This window comes from Typopeltis vanoorti, chromosome 1, assembly GCF_054136105.1.
Source record: "Typopeltis vanoorti isolate ZY-2024b chromosome 1, IOZ_Tvanoo_1.0, whole genome shotgun sequence".
NCBI classification, from domain to species: Eukaryota; Metazoa; Arthropoda; class Arachnida; order Uropygi; family Thelyphonidae; genus Typopeltis; species Typopeltis vanoorti.
The window spans coordinates 110,269,201-110,296,685 of NC_143549.1; the positions used below are offsets into that span (position 1 = coordinate 110,269,201).

At 35.6% G+C, this 27,485-nt stretch overlaps 1 protein-coding gene across 3 annotated transcripts in view; it reads right to left on the reverse strand.

Annotated features, from left to right (window-relative positions):
* LOC150110309 (dynein axonemal heavy chain 12-like) overlaps positions 1-27,485 on the reverse strand; it is a 213,866-nt gene that overhangs the window by 92,465 nt on the left and 93,916 nt on the right. For all 3 annotated transcript variants that reach the window (XM_090392772.1, XM_090392764.1, XM_090392781.1), the window contains one exon: positions 14,118-14,378. In XM_090392772.1, the coding sequence (XP_090248898.1) occupies positions 14,118-14,378 (261 nt within the window). The remainder of the gene's footprint in view (positions 1-14,117; positions 14,379-27,485) is intronic.

Below are 27,485 nucleotides of genomic sequence, written 5' to 3' on the forward strand. Positions count from 1 at the left end.
GATACAGTTAAAAGTGCCTTAAAAGACAGAAATATAAGATCTGATAACATTGAATTTTGACAGGTGACAGATAATTTGGAGGAAAATTGTTGATTGGAAAGTAATGGTGTAACTTTTTCATGTAGTACTATCATAATTATTGTGTACATCCCTGAGGGTACATATCAGGAATTTGATGATGATTTTTTTAAGTGTTTTTCTTACTTCTTCAGTTAAAATTGGAGGACCATCTATTTCAGTTACGGTATTTGCTGCCCCCTTTTTTTGTACACATTTTTTAGGATAAAAAGATTTTTTAGATCCTCTTCCTGATTCTGCCAAGTTCTTATCATTTTCTCAGTTGGGGATAGCCCGAAATGCCTCTCTGCAGCCCTGTTTCCATATTCTTTAGCATACGCAATCACACATTAGCTTGTATGCAATATTGTAGCAATGCCGACATTTTTCAGCAATAATTTGCCAAGAAATTTAGAGAAAATTTAACGACAGAAATTTATCACCGTTCACAACAACTGCGACAACAATTGGAAAGTTTAAACGAACAGGAACACAGCTGTGATTGTCAATGACAGCGCATGAGCATCCACAGCTGTGATTGCCAATGACAGCGCATGCACATCTACGTAACCGGAATGCTCTCACACACTGCAAGGAAGCAAGAAAGAAATCACGTAACTCGAAACAGAGAAAATTTCCAGAAATTAAAGTAATAAAAAACTGAGTATCGGCTTATAAGACACACCATGTTTTTCAGACCTATTTTCAAAGAAAAAAAGTGCGCCTTATATGCCGGCAAATACGGTAATTAAATTTATTAAGTTTAGTTTTTAGATCTTACATATTGTCTGAATATAGGTCATTAATATATTTCGCCCAATGTTTTGGATATATGACTCTTCAAACAGCACCCTCCCCTTGTTTTTTTTTCCCGCTTTTTTTTTTATACATTTGAGTTGTTCCGTTTCTTTCTTGAAAGTTTTTTTATTTTGTTGTTATTATTAAAATCATTGTGACTCAATTTTTTGACACTTGCCATTCAATTATATTTCCTTTGCTCCTTACATTTCTGAGTTATTTAATTTCTTATATTTACTTAGATCTTTCTTCCTCTTTTTTTTCTTTACTTTCTTTTTAAATTAAATTGATAATTTCATATAGCCATTTTCTTTTTAACTTGTTACCTAGAGGTATTAGATCATCTGATGTTCTGAGCATTATTTCCTTGAAATCATTAAAACTAGCTAATGCCTTTTATTCTCTTATAGGGAATATGCAAGGCCATTTTAGCGCAGTCAAACTTTTGGAGACTGACCTGGTGCAAAACTATCACTAATGTTAAGCAGCATCCAGTGAAGAGATGGCTAACAAGTGTCACCATTTCACTGTTCCTAATTCTAACACAATATTTGTAACGTCTGAAATAGTGTGGGGTTGATTTTGCAGGAGAAAAAAACCTGCTTGCCCATGGCATAGAATGACTACTTGAAATCAGTTGAAAAAAGGTGAAAGAGTTTCTCTGGTCAAAGACCAGAATTGAACTTAGAAAAATCTTTCTTCGGGCAGCCTAGTACTGGGGAGTGCAAACACCACTTCCATTGAGCTACACAGACTCTACCAAAAGTCTTCATTATTACAGCTGTTTCAACTGTCCTCATTTTCCAATTCCTCATATTTCTCTATGAAATATGAAATGCTGGCCTGGTTGGCCGAGTGGTCAGCATACCTGCTCTCCAGCCAAAAGGCTGTGGGTTCGAATCCCACTGTGGGCATGAATGTTTGTGATTGTGAAAATGCTAGTCATGGTGGTGGGCAGTAGATGCCGTTGGTGTTGATGGATACAGTGGAGATGGAGAGTTGTAGAGAAGGTACCCTCCCTCGATGAGTCTTTGGACTCCCTGAAGGTGTCATGCAATAATAATAATAATAATAATAATAATATTTCTTTAAATTATCTGTTTCTTTTGCATATTTATTCCACTTGAGTCTTAAATTTTTATTACTACTTTTTGTAACTTCTTCAATTTTAATCTGTTGTGGTTACTAACTGGTTATGATCTGAATTACACTCAGCACTAAGGTAAGTTTTAACTTGCCTTACTGAGTTTCTAAACCTGTTCTTAAATCAATTTGACACTTTCTTAGATCCCCAAAGTCATTTCACATGTAAAGTAGTCTTTTGCATTTATGTCACCCATAACTATCAATAAATCATCTGTTTTTACTTATTTTATTGCTTTCTGTATCTTTTCATACAACTTTTTAAAGTTATCTGGATGGTCTGAAGTAGAGGAATATATATATATAGGGATTGCCTTATGAAGAAGTATTAAGTTAATTGGAACCAAAAGAGCACTCATGGAAGACTTATAAAGAGAAAGTGCAAGATGGCAGGTCACATATTAAGAGGATCAGAAGGGAAAACATCTCTGGAAATACTGGAGGGAAAATGAGAGGGAAGAAGATTTCCTAGGGAGACCAAGAACTTCTTGGGTTGATGATGTAAAGAAATGGATGAGCAGCAAGAGCTATTATGAGATCAAAAGAATGGCAGGAGATCAGACACTGACGTATCATGACTGCTAACCTCCAAATTGGAGAAGCTACTTATGAAGAAGAAGAATTGCATATTTGTGTTGCCCATCCCCTACCACATGGATGTACTAAACTGGACTCGGGGGGGGGGGGGGGGAGTTGAGGGTACATATCAGGAAATTGATGAAAAATTAAGTGCCAATAATAAAAGAAAAACATCCTTTTGGTATTCTCACCTGCCAAAACTATCAATTATAGGCAAAACACTTAAACAGTATTAATCAAAATGCAAGAATATTTGTGTAAAAAGATAAGCAAGAGATATAATATTCACAAATTGTAATTAAAATTACTGTCACCTAACATTAACTGATGCAGTGAAGTTAGTGAAGCCACTTTGCATGAAAATCAAAAATGTATTTGAGTCTTCCCTTAAAACTAAGTCAAGTTTTAACAAACATTAAAACTGCTTTCTGATTTCTCATTAGTATTAATTTCTTCTTCTCAAGGATAAGGTATTTGTCTGTTCTGGTTTCACTGAACTTTCCATCTTGCAGCTGGTCTTCCTTTTTCTCTCTCTCCTTCTCTTTGGTCTATATTTTTCTGATTATTTTGGTAGTCAATATCTTTCCATCTTAAATAAATGCTGTTTCCATTTCTCTCTATATTTCTTGATCTTTTCATTTATGTTGTAAATAATATCTAGCTCTTTTATGATGTTTTCATTTCTTATATACTCTTTTGTGCATCCTGTAATTGCTCTTAAAACTCTTATTTCTGAATATTGAATGATGACTGCTAAAAAGAAAGATCTTTCCTTTCTTTTTAACAGTCCATATTTCTGAATCATAATAGAATGGGAGTGGCCATTACTTTATAAAATTTTCTGACTTTAGAAAATTTGCAGACAGAGAGACAATGATGCTAACAGCCACGGTATGCTTGCAAATACTTCAAAGCAAATTTAATTGTGAACAAACAAAATAAAATAAAAATATTAATACAAGAAATTGAAGATGAGTACATCATTAATAAATGGACAGCAATAAATCTAGTGCAACAAGAAAAAATTCAAAAACAATTTATGAAATGAATTCTGCAACATAATTTTTGCATGACAATGTCATTCGTTATCATAATTAAACCTAGGTAATTTTAAAGCTTAAATGCTATAGAAAGTTTATTCATCGTCAGCTGTAAAATAATTTTGTCATTCTGCTTAATTTTTCTACAAAAAAAATAGTCCAGTTGAAATAAGTTATGATAAATAATCTTAATGAAGATTCTAAATACCAATTAATACAATTCAACCAAAGCAAAGCACACAATTACTCTGTATACTTTGAATCCCCCCCCCCCAATTTTCCCTCTGCAAATGGTCCAATTTGCATCAAGGTTATGTAGCACATTTCAGTAGACCCGAAATACTAAATTTTATCTACTCAAAGTGGAGCCATTACCTTGTATCATTTTTAAAGTTTTGTCTCATTTTTCCCCTACAAACATCCTAATTTAAACAAAACTGAAACATCTTGATAAAGCTGTTGTAGAATTCCAACTTCTCAGTCCATTATTATATGCATATAAACAAGTGGACAAACCAGATTAATAGATACTTATGCAGGTTAAAAAGTCACCAGAAATAAATAAAACAATTCATGAGTGACTAAAATACAGAAAAGAAATGCCAGCAATGAAAATGCAGATTTATTTAACAAGCTTTTAACAGAACTCATGGTCCCAGAAAATCAGAAGTATTACAATACCTATATATAAAAAGATGACAAAAAAGAAAATCAGGAAAACGACAAAGAAATTAATCTTCTAAACACACTATTAAATTTACTGACAAAAATAACTGGAAACTTACTGAGAAACAGATGAAGAGCAAGGCCTCTATTATCGTAGATCGTGTAATGATGCAACATGTGTCCTTAAAATTGATAGAAAAATCTAGAGAATACAAGAAAACAATATATTTATGTTTCACTGATTTAGAAAAAAAGCTGATAAGTTCAGATGAACGTCTTAAAATTTTTAATAAACAATCAGTATCTGGGAAATAATTAAATTCATCAATGAAAATAAAGCTGGGAATGAGAGAGAAGTTCTAATTACAACTCTATACTATTTAATATCATTAAGTATGATATAATAAATATCAATATTAAACAGCTGTTGTGATCAGAACTTTTCTCCCATTCTCTCCCAGTTGATGTTCAATTTAGCTAACAGACTAAAGGTGGTATTTAGCTGGTCTATGGCTGAAGAAAAATAAACTGTATTCTAAAGTCATGCTGTAATGAATTTACAGGTACTGAGTTGTGTTTTGTTATGAAGTGACATGTAGAGTTTAATAGATGAAGTGTCCAATGCCAATGACGTGTGTAATGTAATGTGGAAGTCTGTTGGGCAAATGCTGCAAGAAGAGTTCCATTACTGAAGAAAGTTAAGTATGGACATTTAATTCTCTCCCTCTTTTCCCCCAAAAAATATGATGGACTGTTTCTATGGAACGTAACTGATATATGTTTATTTAAGTGGGGTTCTATAGGTCATAGGTTAGTTTCATGCTAAGAATTTATTTGGGGAAAAAAAAATATGTCAGAGTTAGAAACCATTCTTCAGTGGGTTCTGACAACTTTAATGTCAATACATGCAAAACTCAATTCTGTCCTATTTCTCACAAATAAGGAGCTTTTTTTTCCAGTCTTACTTTTAACAACCCAAATCTCTAGACAAGATGAGCTTTCTATTCAGCTTTAGTCTTTCTTAGCATAACCATATTTACAAGTATTGCCTGTATTACAAGTATTTAAAAAATTAGGCTGTTTTGCTCAAGGCATTATTTTAACTAACAACTGTTAATTCTGTACAAATCACATAACTGTCCAAAGCATGGACCAACCACTGTACACATTTGGGATTGTGAGAGCAATTAGCTTAATTTTTGATCTATTGTTTAACAATTCATTATACTCTTTCATACATGTTCAATTGCTGCTTCCCAAATTTTCTACAGACATTACCATGGTTACTGTTCAACACAACTGGCATCATCAGTAATTCTCCTAACTATCCTATAAATCTGCTAAAATGTGCAGGCACTACTCAACACTCTTCACAGTTCAACTCCATACTCACAGAACAAATTTTCATCCTTTGTTCATGCCCTCTACTGCTATCCTTCAGAAGAGCCATTCCTCTTGTGTATTTCCTAAACAGTAGCAGCTGCAAGCCTTCAAATCCAATGTTAATCTAAATTCATGGTACTAGTGTACTATAGGATAAACAATCTCTCATGCATGGAATAACCATAAAAGTATGCAATTGTTCTACCCCCCCTTTTGGATTAGTGATAGGGTTTATGAAAGGGGAGGGAATTAAACATTATGAAGCTGGTTGTGAGACCAGTAGAGGTAATTAACACAAAAACTCCATAGTGGAGTTATTATGGTAAAATTAGGAGTGAGTGCATGATGATACAACAGCTGTGAAGCCAATACAGACAAGTATGGCACCATCTTATGAAACCAATATAAAGTCAATATAATGAAACCAATATATTTGTCAATTGCATCTTGGCCAGTTTGGACTGGCTAACTCACCTTCAGTTGATAAAGGTCTTTGCATCCTAGATGGGATTCAAACCCATGTCTTTCCAACCAAGAGGCATCATCAAAACTAACTGAGCTATGACTAGAGTTATTAGTGACTAGTCCTTGAAGAAGGAATTGCTTGAAACCTAGTTCTAATTATTGTGACCTATTAGAACAAAAGTTATGTGAATCAAATGTATGCCATCTATACTGTTCAGATTATGGTAGTTATTTGTATTTCAGATGCTTTAAATCTGAACTCATACCATGGTGTAAGGAACAGGTGCCTTTGTGTTGAGTATGAATCAGAAAGGTCCAATTTTCCATAATTATTCAATTTGATGTGTTGTTTGTTTTCCTTTTTCTGGATAGAAATCCTGTTTTGTGTGTGTGTGTGTGGTAACTTATGGTTGCAGTGAATTCAGTGCTCCAGGGTGAACTAGGAGAGGAAAAAGATCTTTGGAGGAGTTGAATAAGTTTGTTAATTTGGCAAGGAATTTAAAAGTGGCATTAAGATCATATTTGTGCAGTACTGTTTGTTTTTTTCTAATAAAACTTTAAGGTATGGAATGACTATGGTTTTAGAGTAATCAAATTTTAGGTGTGGTCCTGTGAATAATTTTGTTGATAGTCTTTTTGCTACAGCCACTGTTTATAAAGGTACTGCTGATAATTTGTAATTCATGCATAAGAGCTTGCTTATTGGAGCAAATCTTTATTGCTCTCTTTTTGAGGATATTAATGACACAGTATTTTTGTTGGGTAATGGTGACAGAGAGACTATGTGCATGTATTGGCTGGTATGGGTAGGCTTTTGCTGGACATGGTAGACTTCTTGATGGAGGACATGTGAGAAATATATCCAGAAATGGAAGGGCATTCTAATTTTCAATTTTGGTGGTAAATTATATATGTGTGTGTGTTGTTCAAAGTGTGGAGGTCATGAGGTAAATAAAAATATTGTCAATATATCAGAACCAAAAACATTGGGTTTTCAAGAAGAGTAATAATCTAGGGAATATCGTTTAAAAGCTTCCATAAAAAAAGTTGGCAATATGAGGGTACAGTGACAAGCCAATAGCTGTATACATTTTTTGGGGGGGCAAGAGGGTTGTAATTTTTTTTAGTGGAATTTTTATATATCATTCCTACAGAATGAGCAGGCCATCAGTTTGCAAAATGTCGTGTGCTTAAGCAAGTAGTTAAAAAAATAGAAAGAAACTATTACCATATTTCTTGAGTAAATGGAGGTTTTAGTCATTAGGGAAACTAACATTAAGAAGTCCATTCCAAGAAGTAGATGGAATGAAAGAGGAGGTTCAGAAAGCTTGAAATTGGACTACAAATGGATGTTAACCAGCAACTGCAGGAGGAAGTGAACAGCATCCATGAAATTACCTATAGGAGAAGTTTGTTCTCGTAGACAGGCTTATACGTTGGTTATGCATTTCTAAATAACTTAGGGAATTGAAAAAACGTAGATCCGAATATAAATTAAATTATATTTTAATAGATATTTCCGATATTTCGGCAATGTCACATTGCCATTTTCTAAAGGAACTTACAAAAAAGGCAGGTGCACACAGGCAATAACAATACAGTAACTGAGAATGAAGATTTGAAGCTATCGTTCTCCTAGAAGTCCTGATGGTGCCCTCTGGCGGGTTAAGTAGGCGTTCTTGGCTGTTGGGCTGAAGGTCTGCTGATGTATGCCTCCCAAATTTGAGGCAGTCGCATACAATCAAATTTGTTGAGGTTTGGAGAGTTTCTTAGGGCAGAGGCTGATTCCATAAATAATCTTTCGAATTTATATTTGCTCCGGCGTATTATTGTTGCTTTCTTCCACCGTATTCTGTGGTGAGTATCCAAAGCATGGTCTGCAAGACCAGAATGGCTATACCTGTAAAACCGGATGTAGTCCTTGTGTTTAGAAATTCTGATATTCGCTGTCCTGCCTGTTTGGCCAAAGTACGACAGTTTACAACTGCAAGGGACCTGGTATACACCAGGTAGGTCTAGGAGAAGTGGTTGGTCTTTGGTAGAGCGGATAAGGGATGCCAATTTTCTGTAAGGCCTGTAACAGGAGGTGAGGTCATGTTTTTTTAGAATTTTGGTAATTTTTTCTGAGGTGCCTCGGATGTAGGGAATGGTGATGGATTTAGAGTAACCTTTTTTGTGGAGGGGGGGCTGTGGGTTGTAGGTTTTAATATTTTTTGGATTTTTTTTTTGGGGGTAGGGGAGGTGGCCATTGGCTGAGAAAGTGTTGAGGATGTGATTTAGTTCAGTGTTAAGGGCTATGTCATTAGAACAGATTAGTTTAGCCCTGTTGTATAGTGTTTTTACCACTCCATATTGTTGTGAGGGGGGGGGGAATTGTTGGTGGATGTATCTGCCTGTATGGGTGAGTTTTCTGTAAACTGAGAAAACCAAAGTTCCATCAGGCTGGCGGGTGACTAGTGTGTCTAGGAAAGGGAGGCAGTTGTTTTCCTCTTTTTCCAGGGTGAACTTGATTCTGGCGTGTTGGTTGTTTAAGTGTGTAAGGAAGGAGAGGAGTGTTTCAGAGCCATGTGGCCAAATAGCGAACACATCATCAACGTAGCGAAGCCATATGGTTGGTTTTTGTGGGGCAGAGGCTAAGGCTTTTTCCTCAAAGGTCTCCATAAAGAAATTGGCCAAGGGTGGTGAGAGTGGTGAGCCCATGGCTGTCCCCTCTATTTGTTTGTAGAATTTTCCCTGCCAAACGAAATAGCCTGAGTTCATTGTGAACTGAAATAGGGCTGAGATATCGGGGGAAAATTTAGCTTGGATTAGCTCTAAAGTTTCCTTGAGTGGGACATTTGTGAATAAGGAGGAGACGTCGAAGCTGAACATTATGTCAGTATGTTGGAGTGTAAGGTTTTCTATGCTGGCTTTGAAGTGGGCTGAGTTTTTTATGTGTGATGGTGTGTTGCCAGTATAGTGTGTGAGCTCTTTGGCCAAATGTTTAGCTAATTTGTATGTGGGGGAATCAATTCCATCCACTATGGGACGTAATGGCACATTTTCTTTATGTATTTTTGGGAGTCCGTAAATACAGGGGGGGGGGTATAGAGTTAAACGGTTTTAATCTGTTGGTAACTTCTATAGGCCAAGAAGTGACTTTCTTAAGGAGCCTGTGAAGTTTTCTAATTTGTGAGTTGGTGGGATTGTAATTGATAGGGAGGTAAGTAGCCTGATCTAATAGAAGAGCATTCAGCTTACCTTTGTAGTCCTTTTGGTTAAGTACTACAGTTGCATTTCCTTTATCCGCTTTGGTGATAACTAATGTGGAAGGTGGCGGATTTCTCTTTCAATCTGGATCATAATATCCTCACTTGGTATTTTTCTGGGAGCAATGGCGAAGTTGTGGCCACGTGAAAGCACGTTGAGAGCTTCAGGCTTCAGGGTGACTGAAGAAAGGTTGATTACGGTGTTGGTAGCAAGTTTTGGATTGACGGTAGAATTCTTTTTTAATTTATCGAATTTCTTCATCTGTCGGCCTCTTATCTTTTCAAACTCTTTGTCTGCAGCGGTACACGAGATGTCATGTAAAATTGACCACAGTTCTTGATGCAAAGTGCACGAAAGTTCATCTTCGAGGGTACGAATAGCTTCGTTAATTTCGGCTAAGCCTAACCGCGTGGTAGTGATTTGTTCGCGAAGTAACGCGTAGCTAGCGCGGTTGTATATACCGAGCGCTTTTTGCGATACAAAACAGTGCTTCAATTTTAGGCAGTTCGGGATTACCTTGTTATCCCGGCAGCGTTACAGGAAAGTCAGACGATTTAATTGTCTAGACAGCTTCAACTTCATTTTACCATGTTGGCGAGCCTTCCGTGCGATCCTATCTCCGTGGATGATGTTGATTCTCGTAGACAGGCTTATACATTGGTTATGCATTTCTAAATAACTTAGGGAATTGAAACAACGTAGATCAGAATATAAATTAAATTATATTTTAATAGATATTTCCGATATTTCGGCAATGTCACATTGCCATTTTCTAAAGGAACTTACAAAAAGGCAGGTGCACACAGGCAATAACAATACAGTAACTGAGAATGAAGATTTGAAGCTATCATTCTCCTAGAAGTCCTGATGGTGCCCTCTGGCGGGTTAAGTAGGCGTTCTTGGCCGTTGGGCTGAAGGTCTGCTGATGTATGCCTCCCAAGGAGAGGTTTATTAGAAAATTATTTCAATTTCCTTAAAGCAATCCCTTAAAACTGATATGGATTATCCGTTTTTAAGGGATTGCCCTTTTATGGACAGCATCATGCATTTTTAGGAAAGTTTTAAGTGTCCTACCCTAATTTCAAGAACAGCATTCTAAATTTAGGTGGATTGAGGATTTGTATAAAGCTAGCAGCAAAGATGAACTTAATCACCAAGTGTGAGACCACTGCCCACTTAATGGAGGCCTGAAGTGGCCTAAATTTATTTATTTTATACATAGTCTTTCCAGACTATATATAAAATAAATAAAAAAATACAAAAAATATTAATAAAAAATAGGGATAAAAAACAGCCCACTCATGGTATGGTACAAATGTACCATACATTATAAAACCTTTCATGGTAGCAGCCACATAAAAAAAAAAAAAAAAAAATGAGTGAAAAACAGTGTCTTGGATGGAAAAGGGTATCACATTTTTGGAGGCTGAGGAGGATATGGATGTGATGTATATGAACCATTAAAGACTTCAGATGTTAACCAAGTAGAGAATCTCATCTTGACTACAAATTTATCTGGGTATTATCAAAAGTGAAGAAAGATCTTTCTTATAAGAAAATTGTGTGTTTGCTAGCATTGAAGTACATAGGGTTATCCTCTCCTATCGTAGAATGGTAAGGAAATCAGTATTTGAAGTATTCATTATGGAAGATCTTAAAGTTTGGAATATTTGAGGGCAGTGAGAAAAACTCTTTCTTCTATATATTTATACAGAGAAGAAACTTGCACATGAAAACACACACATCTTCAGGATATCTCCAAATGGGCTTATCACTTTAAAATTATTACACGCTAAATAATCAATTTTCTCCTATTCCTGTTAACTATTTGCTTCGCCATATGTAATTGATGACTGAATTACTATTGTAAATTCTAGCATTTATGTCTCCTTACCATTAGATACTTATTTACCATGTTTGTTATTTCTTGTAGAAAGGAGTAAAAGCTTAGCTTTCATTTCTTTCTTCATCACATTATACCAGTGCATATATTCCAATGGCAGGTATTCTAGTTGTAATTTAATCCTGATTAATATTATTTGTTCATCCAAATAATATAATTAACTATTTTCTTTTCTAAGGTTATATGTACCATCGATACTATTTTTTTTTTTTTTTGCTCACTCATTGCTGCTTAAACTACTGTAAAATGTGACATCAATTTCCTGATATGCACCTCCAAGGGATGTACAGGATACGATGACAATACTGATTTTACATACATTTAGATCATTACTAATCATTTGTGAACAATTTTCTCCAAATTAGTATATCACTGGCCAACTCTCTGATATTGTGAGATCTTATATGTCTATCTTCTAGTACACTTCTAACTGCATCAGTCGACATAGATCTGGGTCTTCCTCTGGATCATTTTCCTGCCTTAGCATTAAACAGGATCATTTTCCTGCTTGGCATTAAACACCTGTTCTGCTAACCTTTCCTCATATTCTGTTAAACTCACCATACTACTTTAGATTCACTCTGCTCATATATTTTTGAATACTAACAAAATTCCTTCCTAATACTTTCATTTTTAATACAAGTATTTCATTGTCATTATCTATTCACTTCCCTAACTTTTCTCAGAACTCTCATATGGTCTCCAGTCATTGATTTGAATACTTTAAAAAATAACCATCATTTCATAACAAACAAACAAACAAAAAAAAAAACATGAAAAAAATTGTGAACATGATCAAGAGAATGCAGACCTTTATCATGAATTACCATTGTAATGCACTATTTAAAGGACACAAATTCTACCCAAGAAGCCAAATAATCTTTTATTAGTTCTTCTGATTTCACTGGCTAGTAGCTATTTCCAAGTATTTTTTGAACTTGCATTTTGAACTTGTGTTTTTTACCATGCAAATTCATACTAGAGTTGTGTAAAATAATTTTTTCCTACTTGATATAAAATAATAATGGATATTTATTATCCTTTGTTTAAATAAATTCTCATTAAGGTTGAATAATTTTAGACTATTTTTTTAATTTCACTTTTAACACAACTTTTTTCATTCATAAAGATACTGTATTTGATATGTATATAACACTGGATTATGTATATACATTGAGTGGCCACTTTATTAAGAACAGCATTTAATAATGACTGGGACTCCTTTTTTCCTTAAAAAATGGCCTGTATTCTCTGTGGCATTGATTCAACTGTCTAAAAGATTATTACTGCTGTGAACTGCTCATTCCATCTCATCCCAGAGATGATCTATTAGGTTGAGGTCTTGGGACTGAGTTGGCCACTGAAGTAAAGGAAATTGGCTGTCATGTTCCCCAAACTATTTCAATACACCATGCGCTTTGTAGCATGGCGTGCTATCTTGCTGGAAGTACCCAACTGATAGAGTAAACTGAATCCAGACGAACATGTTCAGAGATGACGTTAATATAGGCTGTGGCATTCAGGCAGAGTTCAACTGGTATCAGGGGACCTAACATGTGCCAAGAAAACATTCCCCATACCATTATACTCTTTCCATCTGCCTGAATAGTTGCTACTTGCAGGAAGGATCCATGGCCTCATGTTCTTGCCACTATATTCTGGTTCTGCCATCAGCATGATACAGTACAAACCAAGACTTGTCAGACCAGGCAATATTTTTCCAGTCATCAGCTGTCTAATGTGGTGATCACATGCCCACTGAAACAACATCTTCCTGTTGCTAATAACACTGGGACCCAGGATAATCGCCTGCTCCTGTACCCCATCTGTGACAGAGTGCAATGAAATGCACACTATGTGATTATGTTCTGACCACCACTGTGTTGTACTGAGCTGCGATTTGACTAGTTGAAGCTCTTGTCACATTTCACAATCATTGCTATTCTTCTCTGACCTCATGTATCAATGAGCTGTTCCTGTCCACAGGACAGCTGTTGGCTTGAAGTTATCCGGCTATTACATCACTCCTGGTATGCCCTAAACACAGATGTGCACATGAAATACCCAGAAGAGTATATGTTTGTGAGCTACTGTAAATATATGCACCAACAATCTGTCTAGCACCAACAATCATACCACACTCAAAGTCACTTAAATCACATCTTTTACCCATTTTGATGCATTAAGCAAAAAAACAGAACCATTGAATGCCTGTCTGCCTGATTTTATACAGCAAACTACAACCAAGTGACTCAGTTTATTTTCCTAAATGGGGAAGTCTTCCTAATAAAGTGGCCACTCGGTGTTATATTTAGTACTTTGTTTTCTGTTTTCCATTACTAATGACCACCCCTATCTCTTTTAGATAGGTTAATAATTAAAATGTACTTTAATTTGTAACAAAAAAAAAAAAAAGGTATATAGATATTTTTCTAGGAAGCGAAAGAGGAAAATAAATATTTTAAAACAAAAATATTTTAAGAGTATAAATTATTACTGACTGTGCATCTTATTCCATAAACCTTAGGATCAGCAATGCTGAATGCCAAAAGAGAAAGAAAGACAGAAGGATCATCTTTTTTTTTTTGTTACGCCACCAAAGGATTAAAGCAATATCAAATACAATGCATTAACATACAATTGCTAGAGCAGGGTTATTAGATTACAAACTTATAACAATAAAAATAATAATAAGAGTAGAATTTATTCATTAATTAAATCTCTATATGTAATTTTGACATAATCTTTATGAAACATTTCACAAAATAATTTCAACTGAATGCTATTGAAACTACCAATTAATATTAAAAAGAACAAAAAATATAAGAATTTACTTCTTTCTCGAGCAGTTTCTAAAAGCATTTCCAAGCAGTTTTCACGGCCATGTTGGGCTGCAGTGAAAATTGGTGTCATTCCACATTCGTCCTGCACGTCAATTTTAGCTCTGGCTTTGAGTAAGCATTCCAACATACCTATATGACCATGCGTTGCTGCCTCATGGAGAGGTCGCCATCCGCTACAATCTCCAACATTTGAATCAGCATCACCATTAAGAATAAGAAGCTCAACTAAATCGGTGTGTGCTGAACGAGTTGCTAAAAATAAAAAATGAATAATTTAGGTGTTTACTGTGGATAATAAATAATAATTTCATAATGTTATTTTAGACAATTCATAATCTTTCTATTTATTCTTATATAAAAATTAATATGTTTAATAAATTATATATATATATTGCATCATTATAAAGAGTGTTATAATGATGCAATAACTGTAGAATTCAAAGTGTTAAAATGTATCACAAGGAACAATTACACTGTATTATAGCTAGTACAGAAATGGAGAATCTGTGTGTTAAGGCTTAAATACTAAGAGAAACAAACTCATGTTAGAGGCTTAATGGAGTGAAACAGCACTGAGAAAGGATTAAAAATATTATTTAATTCTTCCAATATTTCATCTCAGTCACTGAGACATCATTAGGGAGTACAAATATGAGACTTGTAACACACACACAAAGGCACCACAAAACTAAGTGAAACACGTGGATGAAAAACTAGAGTCCACTAGAGCAGTGCTTCTCAAACTTCAGATATCCGCATACCCCCTTCTTAAATTTTCATTATTACCAAGTACCCCCTTATCAAAATAATAATAATAAATAAATAAATAAAGTATATTTCATTGTAATTTGAATTTTATTTTATCTGAATTTTTATATTCATGTAAACAAAAAAAAAACGATTTATTTTTAATAGAACAAATTTGGAATAGGGTCCTCTTCATTTCCCGTCCATGAAAATCCACATTTCAAGTAATTCATATCATACTTACGAAGATTTTTCATCTTCTTCCTAGTTGGTTCTCTAGAGATGTCAGACGACACACCCTTATCAATTTCATTTGATCCAGATACAATATCGACGTTTTCTTGTTGCTTACAGCTACTTGTATTTGCTATATTGCTCTCTTTTGTGCGTTTTATAAATCCAGTCTTTAACCAATGATCCATACTTAAGAATTTGAAAGCTTAAAAAAATTACCATATTTACTCAAATATAACTCGCACTTTTCCCCAAAAATTAAAGCTAAAAAATTGTGGTGCGAGCGAGATATATGAGGGGATTTTCGGAAACTAAAGTTTTCAGAAAAAAACTGAAAATATATATGTTTAAAATAATTCTTTGTTTCTTAATAATGATTCCATGTGTTAATGATGCATAGACAAAAACTGCCACGCACCCCCCCCCCCCTGAAGACCTTTCGCGTACCACACGAAAGGTCTTCACTGCACTAGAGTCCTAACTAGGTAGGGTAATCTCTGTAGATTAATGTTGGCAACCTAGGATGTAAATTGGGATCTCAAAGTATTAGTGTTTCCCATATTTTGGGAAGTTTAATGCAACTATATTTATTTAAATTAGGCTGATTTCTGAGAGCAGCTGCCAATTCCAAAAATCAGTCTTTCTCTTCTAAATTGATTAAGATGGAGCATGGTGGTCTTTTTTTTCCCAATTGATTCTATGAGCTATATCTAAAAGCACGGTCGGCAAGCCTTGGCCATAACTGCAGATGGATTTTTTGTGTTCTTCCCTATAAAAATAAATAAATAAATACAGCATTACAACATATAAGACTAGCGAGCTTTCGGTGGGGGCTTGAAAGCTGTGAAAAGACTGAATTTCTTTAAGACTCTGGCTATTTTTTCTGATGTGCCTCCCTCATAGGGGATGATAGCATTATTAAAATCTTTCTGAAGAGGTTGTGTGTGTGTGTGAAACAAGTCTCATATTGTACTCCCTGTTGATGTCTTAGTGACTGAGATGAAATATTGGCAGAATTAAATAATATTTTTAATCCTTTCTCAGTGTTGTTTCACTCCATTAAGCCTCTGAAATGAAGAGTCTAATATAATGATCTATAGTTCAAGAGAATTACCCCTGATGTACACAGCACACTAAATTACTGCCTATTTCATTCTTTGCTTTCTGTCATAATTCAATAATTCATGGCCAAGATGGAATCCAATGCAGAAGGCATTTTGGAGTAGAACTATTTTATCACTTAGCTACCAAAAGAGGAACCTATAGTCAGTTCGATCTCTGTTATCAAACTAAACTTTATATACCATATATATCAGTGTAATAAGATACTTAAAAAAAAAAAAAATAAATAAACTAGGGCCGTTTTATAGTCCAGGTATAAAATGTGTACCTTTGAATTCAATAATGAGAAACATCCAGTGATCATCTAGCTCCTGCAGTAGTGTACTGTGTAGTGGTATTATGTTAGATGCATATCCTGTGTTCTAATAAACTTTTGGCATATTAATGTGCTGATATATTAGCATACTAATATATTTTGTATAAAAATATTTGATTTAATAAACATATTCATTAGGACAAGAATACAATTTTCTTCATTTAAATCCTAATAAAACCATACTGACATGATCACATGAATTACAATATATGAAATTGAAGATTAACATAAGGAATAATTTTACCAATGTGGGAAGACATTTTATAAATTACAGTAAAGAAAATATCTGAGGTGACGGGAATGCCTATATTATATTAAAGTAAAAGTAATATGTAAGAAGTGGACAGTAAGTCTAAAATTTGTGGTCATCTATGGCAAGTATAACACAAACATTTTAAAACAAGATTTTAGGAGTTATCTTAAATGACAGTATTATGAGGTGTGCATGTATGCATGTTAGACCCTCTGTAGCTTCACTGGTAATAACAATGTTTTTTGATAGGAAAGACCTGAGTGTAGAATGCCATTCAATATGCAAAAATCTTTACATAGGATTTTCCATAGCTTGCTATGGAGACAGGATTAAACATCCTATCACAGAAATATGCGTGGGCAAGTGATCAAGAAGAACCTGGTATTATGTTTTTTGAACAACGCAAACCTAACATATAAAAGAAAGATGAAGATACGAAATACACACACACACACACACACACACACACAGATAAATAGAGAAAGAGATAATTTATCTTTGACACAGGATATGAAGCAAACAGGCACAAAAAACTGGCAATGGAGGATAGCATCAATTGTGATTTTTCTATTTAAACAAATTTCTCATGATCAAATATCAAAACTTCCTTAACATCAAACTTCCATAAAGAGACATTAGTTATATGAGGTGGTAATAAAGGTTTCAGGACAGTTCGTCCAATTATTTTCATCCAATCAAAATCTTGTCCAGTAGGACATTTCGTTCAATGCTATTTGTCCAATTGAAAATAATTGGACGAAATGTCCTGAAAGTACCTGGGTTTGAGGTTATTCATCCATTTGAAAATAATTGGATGAAATGCCCTGAAAGCACCTGAGTTTGAGGTTATTTGTCCAATCCTATTTCGCCCAATCTTATTCGTCCAAGGAGTTATAAGTAACTTGTAATCATTAATAATAGTCAGTTGACGTTAAAATTTTTTTGTAATTTATCCTTAAAATTTGGCAGCGCTGAATATGGTGGAAATTGTGATGAGTGACAGGGGTAAATTAATGCTTTATCTACAAAATTACTGTTATCAGTTACACTCTTATAACAAGAATAAGACTAGACAGTATAAGCAATGCAAGGTTCGTGACAGTTGCAATGCTAGGTGCATCACAACTGCCAGTTTAGACAACATCGTGGTGTACAAAGACTGCAAGGACAATCACCAACATGAATCAGGTGTGGATGAAGAGGTAAGGAAAGTTAAAATAATCTAAAGAGAAGGGTGCAAGACAATATGCATGGTCCACCCTCACACGTTATACGTATGGTTATAGGACAAGTTCAGCAAGATTAAGTATTACTTATGTTGCCAGAGAGTAATAGTTTACGGAGGCAAGTCAATAGATGGCAGAACACTGCGAGGCCTTGTACTCTCGCAAGTTTGGTTGGCGTTGAGACACCTGAAGAATATCAAGTAACGTTAAATCATGACAGATTTCTTGTGATTCTGGTGTATAGGACGAGGATCGTCTTCTTGTTTTTGCCACAACAGAGAACCTAAGATTACTTAGAGCAAGTGACATTATCTTCTCCGATGCCACATTTAAAACTGCATCCTCACAATTTGCTCAGTTGTTTACTATGCATGGAATATTTCAAGAGCATGTCATGCCACTGGTGTACGCTTTAACTCCTACAAAAACTGAGACTAAATATCGGTCAATATACAAGCATGTTGTCAACACCACAAAACAAGCAGGAATCATTGTGAATCCACATGCTGTTATGATGGATTTTGAGCTGACGAAGGCCCTTTGGCAACATATGGCAGCTTTGGGTCTTTCACAGCAGTATAAAGTTGCAGGAAGTCCTATAAATGAAGAAGCATCAGTGCTGTTTGGCTTGTCATTTGTGCCGATCGACGACGTACTCAAGGTATTTGACTACATTGCAGAGTGTTTTGGAAGACCTGGAAGGAATGATAGAGTATGTTGAACGTGTTTACATCAGAGGGCATTGAGGGGGGGGGGGGGAAACCCTCGCTTTCCACCCAAGATATGGATGTCCATGATTTGGTCATCAATGGGACACGGAGAACCAACAATTCTGTAAAAGGCTGGCATAACAAACTCCAAAAGCTGATGGTGGTGTACCATCCATCACTTTGGAGGTTCATCGATTCCCTGAACGAGGAACAGAGGCAGAACAAACAAGATATAACACGCCTTCTTGGAGGTCAAAGAAACATCAGGGCTCCTGTGAATAGCCGGTACCTACGTAACCAAGAACGCATTTTCTCCCTAGTACAGCAATATCCTCAGCACAAGGCTGAAAACAGACTCAACACATACCTGTGGTCAATCGCTTATCGTTTGAAGGTGAACCCAACCGAGGAAGTCAATGAGGAAGACTAAATTTTCCAAACTCTGCAGATTTCAAAATCCATTATCTCATTTTCACATACCGTTTCACAACAATTTCCGAATTAATTATGTTGTTTCCTTATTTGATTTGTTATAATTAAATGCTCACATACATACCTTGTAGAAATTTGTACAAATTAAAACAAGTGGCTCAGAATCACTCTTGCGTTTTCACTGCTGGGTGGAAAAATCTAGGTTGGACATAGTGATATATAAAGTGACAAATTAGGGTTGGACGAAATGTCTGATGGGACAAACTGAGATTGGATGAAATGTCCGACCAGACGAGTGTTCCCTTGGACAAACTTATAAAAGGACAAAAAATCTTGGACCATCTGCCCTCAAACCGTAATAAAATGAAGTCTATGAACCAGGAAACTGAGTGTAAATGTTACCCTGTCGTGGAACTATACCCAAATCACATCAATGTGAGAAAATAAAAATGTGTCCAAGGCCAATTCATGTTTCTGAGAAAATTATCTTATCTAGCTGGAAGAAAACTAACCTGCAAACCACAGTCCAATGAACTCAGTACTGGTGATAACATGGCAGGATATACTGATAATTATCAGTACCTTATTCTAACAAAACTGATATGTAACAAACTCATTTCCCTCCTCTATCTTTGTACAAGGTGGCTTGTGTTTACTTGTGCTTATTAATATTCAAATTACTCCCATTCTTCCCCACAGCCTTATCCTTTCACTCAATTTTACTTGTTACATATGCACAAGAACAATACAAACATATTCACCAATACAGGTTACTTATCAAAAGTGACATACAGTGGGAATTCCAGTGAGTGTACTGTAGTAAAGTACTGTACTGTAGTGTACTGTACTGTACTGTACTTTACTACAGTACACTCACTGGGAATTACAGTGAGTGTACTGTAGTAAAGCAACATTATTAAACAAAATCACTAGATTTGTATAAAAACTTACTTTATTAAGAAAAAAATGTTCTGTTTATATGGTTTAATCCTTCATCTTCGAGATGTGTATTGTATAAATTTGGAAGAGAAAAATATGTACTTTACAATATAAACATTTTTGACTTGACTTCATAGTCTGGGTTTGAAAAATGTGTATATAAAATATCTTCAACACTACTTCCATTGTCGAGAAGCATAAAAATTTTTTTTAATTTAAAAAATATAGTTATCTAACAGTAAACCACAAGGAATAACTAACTGCACTTCACTTCTCAGCTGCAAGTAGCTTAGAAGCTTCACTTTTAAGCACAAGTAGTTTAGTTCCACTGAGTAGAACTAAGTTACTTGTGCTGTTGACAGCCAACAAGCCTTTAAATTCCCAGACCAAATTCAGTCAGTGCAAATACAACAGGTATGTGTGCTGCATTATCTTTTGCTTACCTTCAGCCATTAAAAATGCATACAGATGCATGGTCACATTCCAAATAGGCAATCGCATTACTCTCTCTCTCTCTTCATATCACTAGTTAACATGCACTTCAACAGCAATGCTTGCCTTATCTGATTCACAGTCACACTAACGTCTTGATATTTAATAGTTCGTGATTATTTATTTTCAATATCTAACTGGTAAAAATAATAAATAAATTTATTTAAAATAAATAACTGCTCAAACATTATTTCTTAATAAATTTTCTGAGTATGCAGTACACACCTAACAAAACCAGAATATATGCTCCTGCTTATTAAATATTTATTATTATTATTATTACATGACACCTCCAGGGAGTCCACAGACTCATCGAGGGAGGGCACCTACTCTACAGCTCTATCTCCAGCACTCAATCCACCAACTACATTACAACTAGCTGCAACTACACCAATGCCATCTATCGTCAACCACCACCACCAGTATTTCCACAGACAATCACAAACATCCATGCCCAAGGCAGGATTTGAACCCACAGCCTTTTGGCTGGAGAGTGGATACACTAACTATGCAGCCAACCAGGCCGGCCATTTAGTCTCTTAATGGATATTAAATGTCAATAAATCAACAATAATTAATACTATTAGTAGCAAAATCAACCTGTTCAACAGCTAGCAGAATGCTAATCGCTTTGCTTTTCATCCTTTATAATAACAATAAAAGAAATAATATAGTGCTAATCATATTAATCACTACTTAGTTCAGTTGTGAAAAATTTGTAGACCGATGGGCTTGCACAGTCCATCTGCTATTTTATGCAGCCTGTCATATCTTTTCTGAAAACCACAAACTATGCTAATGTATTTGCCAGCTGGCTAATTTGATCATGTTTCTGTTTAGAAGAAGTAATAAACATTTAAGTATAATTACAGTTATTAAATTATTAAGAACAATATTTTGCTTTGGCACACAGCAGATAGGCAAATACATGGCTTGAAAGTACAAAAAAGATCGACTCCTGACCCAGTTAATCACTTACTATTATATTAATATTACTTCATGTAAAATTTATCATAATCAACAGTAATAATAACAAAATCAACATAATTCATAGTTATTCTAAAAGTGGTCTGGATTACATGGATGCTTACAGTGCATATGAGGATAGAAGAGAAGCTGCAGCAGAGATGGATTGAATTTAACACATGACAAGAATTTAGAGATATGGTTTTTCTATGGGCAAGCAGGAGTGTATGAACAAGAAAACAAAAGTTGCCAGGTGGAAAGTAGCCAGGATGGTTTCATGCAGAGACAGCAGTTTGAAACATTGTATAGTAAGTTGCAGAGCTAATGGAGCCAGAGAGTAATAATAGATATAGGAATACTGATAATGCACTGGTTTCTCTATATTTTTTTTATGACAGTTGCACCCATGAAAGGTTTATTTGAAAATCTATAGTATCTTTATACCATGGGAAACCTAAGGATTTTTTTTTTTCATGGTTATTATTTTATATATATTAGATATGTGAAGAGCCAAAGGCTTCGATTCGGTGACATATAACTTGTTTAAGTTAAGGGATATTACATCCCAGAGGTTACATTACAGAGGTCACTACCTATGGTCACTACATTATGAGAGAGGTCACTACCCATAGGTAGTGACCTCTCTCATAATGGGTAGTGACCTCTCTCATAATGTGAACAAAAATACAGTTCCTAGGAGCTAAGTTCACATTATGGGCAAATATCAAGAATAGTGATCGGAGCTTGCTCCACTTCTACCACGAGTTGCCCCAGCTTGCACTACCCTTTGGGATCAGTGCTGCAGTATCCAGGTATCTGCTTACGCTTGGAATCGCCGAACTTTATATAGTTTCTACTATATTCGGCATGAAACTCTTTGAGTTTCTTATTCGGCTAAGAAACTATATGGGATGTAATATCCCTTAACTTAAACATTTTATATATATTTTTGTATTTTTTTATAAAGTCCAGAAATGCTGCTCTAGAGACCAAACATGGACCTTTTTCAAGCCACTTCAGGCCTCCAATAATCAGGGCAGTGGTCTCATACCTGGAGATGCAATTCAGCTTCCACCTAATGACAACTGCAAACATCCATGCCATAGAGGAATTCAAACCCACATCCTGTTAGTTGGAGAATGGATACACTAACCACTCAGCCAACTAGGCCAGTCAAATGCCAAATATACAATTATACAAAATACAAACTATACAAATGACATAAGTATTAGGGACAAGGGAATAAGTTTCTGGTCTAAATAAGTTTGACAGACTCAGCCTGTCAAAAAATTGTTGGTATCAGCAAAATCTGCTAGACAGAAAATGATCTCCTGACATGAATAGAATTTGAGGGAATAATATATTTCAGCAAAAGAGTTAACAGGTTGATGTGTTACAAATAATGACTTGAGCCCTCTAAGGATGCAGAATCAGGAAGGAAACAACTTTGAGAACATGTGGCATACAGTAAGGATGAACAGGACAGTATATTTAGTAGGATTTTTCAACAGGCTGGGAAATGATGAGCAAGAAATGTTTAAGCAAATTAATCTGGCAAGTGTAAAATTAGTTAATAATTATGGGGGATGCTAACTAGAGCAATGAGCATATAGTAGAAAATAGAACTGGATTTCTCAAATTGAGGGACAAATGTCTTAAGTAGCATATGGTGGATGAAACAGGAGAATCAAGAGTTTTGGATTTGGTCACAGTATTCAGAGGACGAACAGGAATGCAGAAGTACCAAGGAAGAAGGTTAGTTAGTTAGTTAGTTTTAATCATGGCACAGAAATCAAGGGTCATACTGTGCCAGGACATAGTAAACAGTTAGTAAGGACAATCACAAACATCCATTCCCCTGGCAGGATTTGAACCCAAAGCCTCTTGGCTGGAGGAGCAGATACACTAACCACTCAAACAGGCTGACAAGGAAAAAATGAATCTATATGGAATTATAAAGTAGATTATTATAACAAAGATGTAACAAATAGACGAATTTGAAGAAAGAGAACAATAGCACATGGGAGCTAGTTAAGGAATATTTATTAGCAGAAATGGCCAAAATACATCGAATTACATGATTGTTGAACAAGCAGGAATAGGAATGTTATTGTTCCGCTTTATAATAATTAATAATAAGACCACATCTGGACTACTGGGCACAGATCTGGTTGCCTGGATTCCTTGGTGATGAAGAAGTGGTGGAGAGGATTCAGAAGAGAATGACAAAGATTGTGGCAGTTCTGTTAAATGTTTCCCATGAGAATAGATAGTCTGTCGGCTCTAAAAACTAGCTGATAGGCCTAAGAGAAGAGATATGATAGAAGCATATAAGTTATTAAAGGAATTTTATAGGATTGACACTGGTGACTTTTTTCAGTACAGTGCAGGAAGAGAGAGAGAGAAAACGAGGAAGGAGGTGTCACCCCTGGTCAGAAGAGTGTGGTTAACAAGGATGTCAAGGACTACATTTTTTTTGCTTGTAGGGTGGTGAATGGGCTGAATGCACAGCCAGAGGTGGTTTTGATTGCTTCATCTGTGAACAAGTTTAAGAAGTATAATAGGTACTGTGTGAATAATGGCTACTGTGTTCAATATAGGGTTTCCCATGACGAATCTTGGCAAATTGCAAACCTCAAGCAAAAAACATACTCAATTGGAGTAAAATGGATGACTAGAGAAATCAGAAGAATTGCAGATGAAAAAGAGGCTATATAAAAAATATAAAGAGAAGAAAAGTTGAAGAATATGAGATCAAGCCAGGAAGGTGACTATTATACCAAAGTGAAGGGTGGGGGTTAGAAATGAGAGAAAACCAGCATTGCAATCCAAGAATCCCAAGGAGTTCTTTCCTTATGTATCCAATAAGGAGAGATTGTATCCAATAAGTTGTATCTGTCCCATAAGATTATTTGCCCATTCATTTATTTTCATATTGGTCAAGTAAAGAAAACCAATATGACCTTCACACTGAAAGACAGCTGCAGCAATCCACTTACCACCTTTACCCATGGGGCTTGCAAATGGGTTCAGGTTTTCACCACAGAAGAGTTTATATGCACTTTGCAGCAAACATCATCTTCATCCCGACCCAGAGCTAAGCTTAGCTAGCTGACTTTGTGGGGCAGAGATAGAAGTCAGGTGGCGCTACAGTGACATAGGAGAGATGCTAGTAAAACAGATTTTATTTCTGGAGGAACAGGGAGGAGATTGAAGGAATGGTTTAGAAGTGAAATGGTTTAGAACTCTCAGTAAGGCAGTGTGAATGGATGAGATCTCAACAGGTTTTAAGGAAATACGCTAAGGAACTGACTACCGTGTGTTACTGACCCAGCTATTTAATCTTATCTTCCTTCCATTCCTAAGGAGTGGAAGGAAGATAAGATAGTTCTACTACATAAAGGTGATGGTAGATGGGAGGTTTCAAATATTGATCACTTCGTTTCTTCTGTGATTATTTAGATTTTAAAAATATAAGCAAGAGCTCACAAATTAGAATGGACAGATGCGGATAATGTGTTTTATGAAGGTCAGCATGATCTGTTTTAGTAATAAAGAGTGGATGATGGGGGAAAGGCATACATTGTCATTCTTCTGGATTTAACAGTGAATCACAGCTGATATTTAAGTTGCAATGTATGGGTTTTAGATATCATATTAGTGGACTGAAAATTGACTTTCTGATATCAGAGTGTTATGTATAGGGAGCAGTAGTGGGAAAAGGAATGTTATAAATAACATTCCACAAGATTCGGTACAGGGACTATTCAACATTTATGCCAAATATTGCCACTGGATGCAGGGAGATATTTAGTTGTTTGCAGATAATGTGAAGATTGGAAGAGTGATTAATAATAATTATCCTGTTGTTGCTCTTCAAGATTTGAATAAGAAACGTGGATAAATGAATGAAGATATCAATTTAACACTGCTAAATGTAAGATTTTGAAATTTGGGATCCACATGTAGGAGGCTATATATTCTCTTTGACCTATACTATATTACACTGGCATTCAAACGCCAAGGATGAACTACATTTTTAACTGTATATGAAAAAATTTTCATGACTACAGCAAAATGTGGACATGAATTTATTGCCAGCATATTAATGAATTATATTACACAAAAATGTAATATAATTCACCATTTTTCATATAAATTAAATTTTAATATGTTTTTGGCAAAAGTTACAAATTCTCTAAGGATGTAGTCAAGGAATTAATATCAAATGCTTACAGAAAACTATGCAGAGAGCTATTTCAATATGGAATATGTCTGCCCTGAACTGTGATGCAGCTCTCACAATGTTGTACCATGCTTAGCACTAAGTGATTCAGTTTTCTTGAGGAAAACTGGCCCACTCTCTTTCAGAGCAAGGATAAGGCCTTGTTTATTTCTTGGAGGGGAATTTCAAGCAGCAATGCATCTTCCTATTGTGTCCCAAACATGTTCCATGGAGTTGAGATATAGGGAGGCTGCTGGCCACAGGATTCGATTGATATCATCGGTCTTCAGAAATATCTCCACTGCTCCTGTATGATGAGGTGTGGCATTGTCATCCATAAAAATGAATTCTTCACCTACAGTATCATGGAACAATCGAACATGACATTGAAGGACTTTATTGCAATATTGTTCCACAGTCATAGTTCCTTTTTCCAGCACTTGTAACTCAGAGCATAATGCTTCGCCACACTGTGACCCCGGCACCGCTGTATCTATCCCTTTGGTAAGCAGTACCACTTTCATGCCAGATCAAGTGTCGTCTAGAATCAGAGGAAACACTAAAACAACTCTCATATGTAAAAAGTACATTAGTCCATTGGTAGTCATGTCCAATTTTTATAGATACAACATCATTGAAAACGTGCTCTATGATGAGCTGTGGATAAAGGGATGCAAATTGCAGGCTTTGGGCTTATAGGTCTATTTGTTGTAGACATCTCGCCACAGTTTGTCGAAATATCCACATACCGTGCTTGAATGGAGCCAACTTACAAGTTGACCTGCCATGGTGCATATTGCTGTTATAACCAAAAATCTATCTTCATGCTCTATGGTAGAGCGAGGGTAACCTCTTAGCAAACGTCTGGAACACATTCCAGTGATTTGAAACACTGCCCAGAGGCTGAATACAATGCTATGTGAGAATTCAAACTTTCTCGCAATATCAGTAATTCTGCGGCCTTCTTCAAGCTTTCCAATAATTCTTTCTCATGTGATATCATCTAGATTATGTCTTTGAGACATTACAAGACATCCAAGTTTGCAACTTTATTCCTTCAAGAAAAGAGCTTCCTTCAAACACAATTTGCTTATTTCTTTTATCCTGTTGAGTGCTACCATGTGACCTCTTTGCGTGCGCAATTCAAAAATTTGAATGTGTACCCACCTTCTACTCAAAAGCATTGGTTATACAAATTGCCACATGCTGATCTGTCTGAATTTGTGGTTGTAATCTTCAGAAATAGTGTTCATCCTTAGGTTTTGGACATCAGTGAAGAAAGCAAGCGATCTTGGTGTGATGATGGATAGAAATTTGAAGTTCAGAGATATGCTGCAAAGGTCATAAAAGACAACCCTCAGATTGCTGCAATACTGAGAGAACTGACAAGCAAAGATAAGAGGATGACAGGCTCAATTTTATAAGGCCTTGATCAGCCAACATCTAGATTGCTGTATTCATACCTGGCCACCAGATATGAAAGAGATGAAGTAATTCTGGAAAGAGTACAGAGGTGAATAACAAAAATGATATTGGGACTGCAGAACGCTGGTTACGAGGATAGACTGAAGGCAGGTAATCTACAGTCTGGTGGATGGCAGATGAAGAGTGACAGGACAAAGATTTAAACTACTAAGAGGTATTCACCATATTGCTGCTGGAGACATTTTGCATATGAGGGAATGAAGAGAAAAACA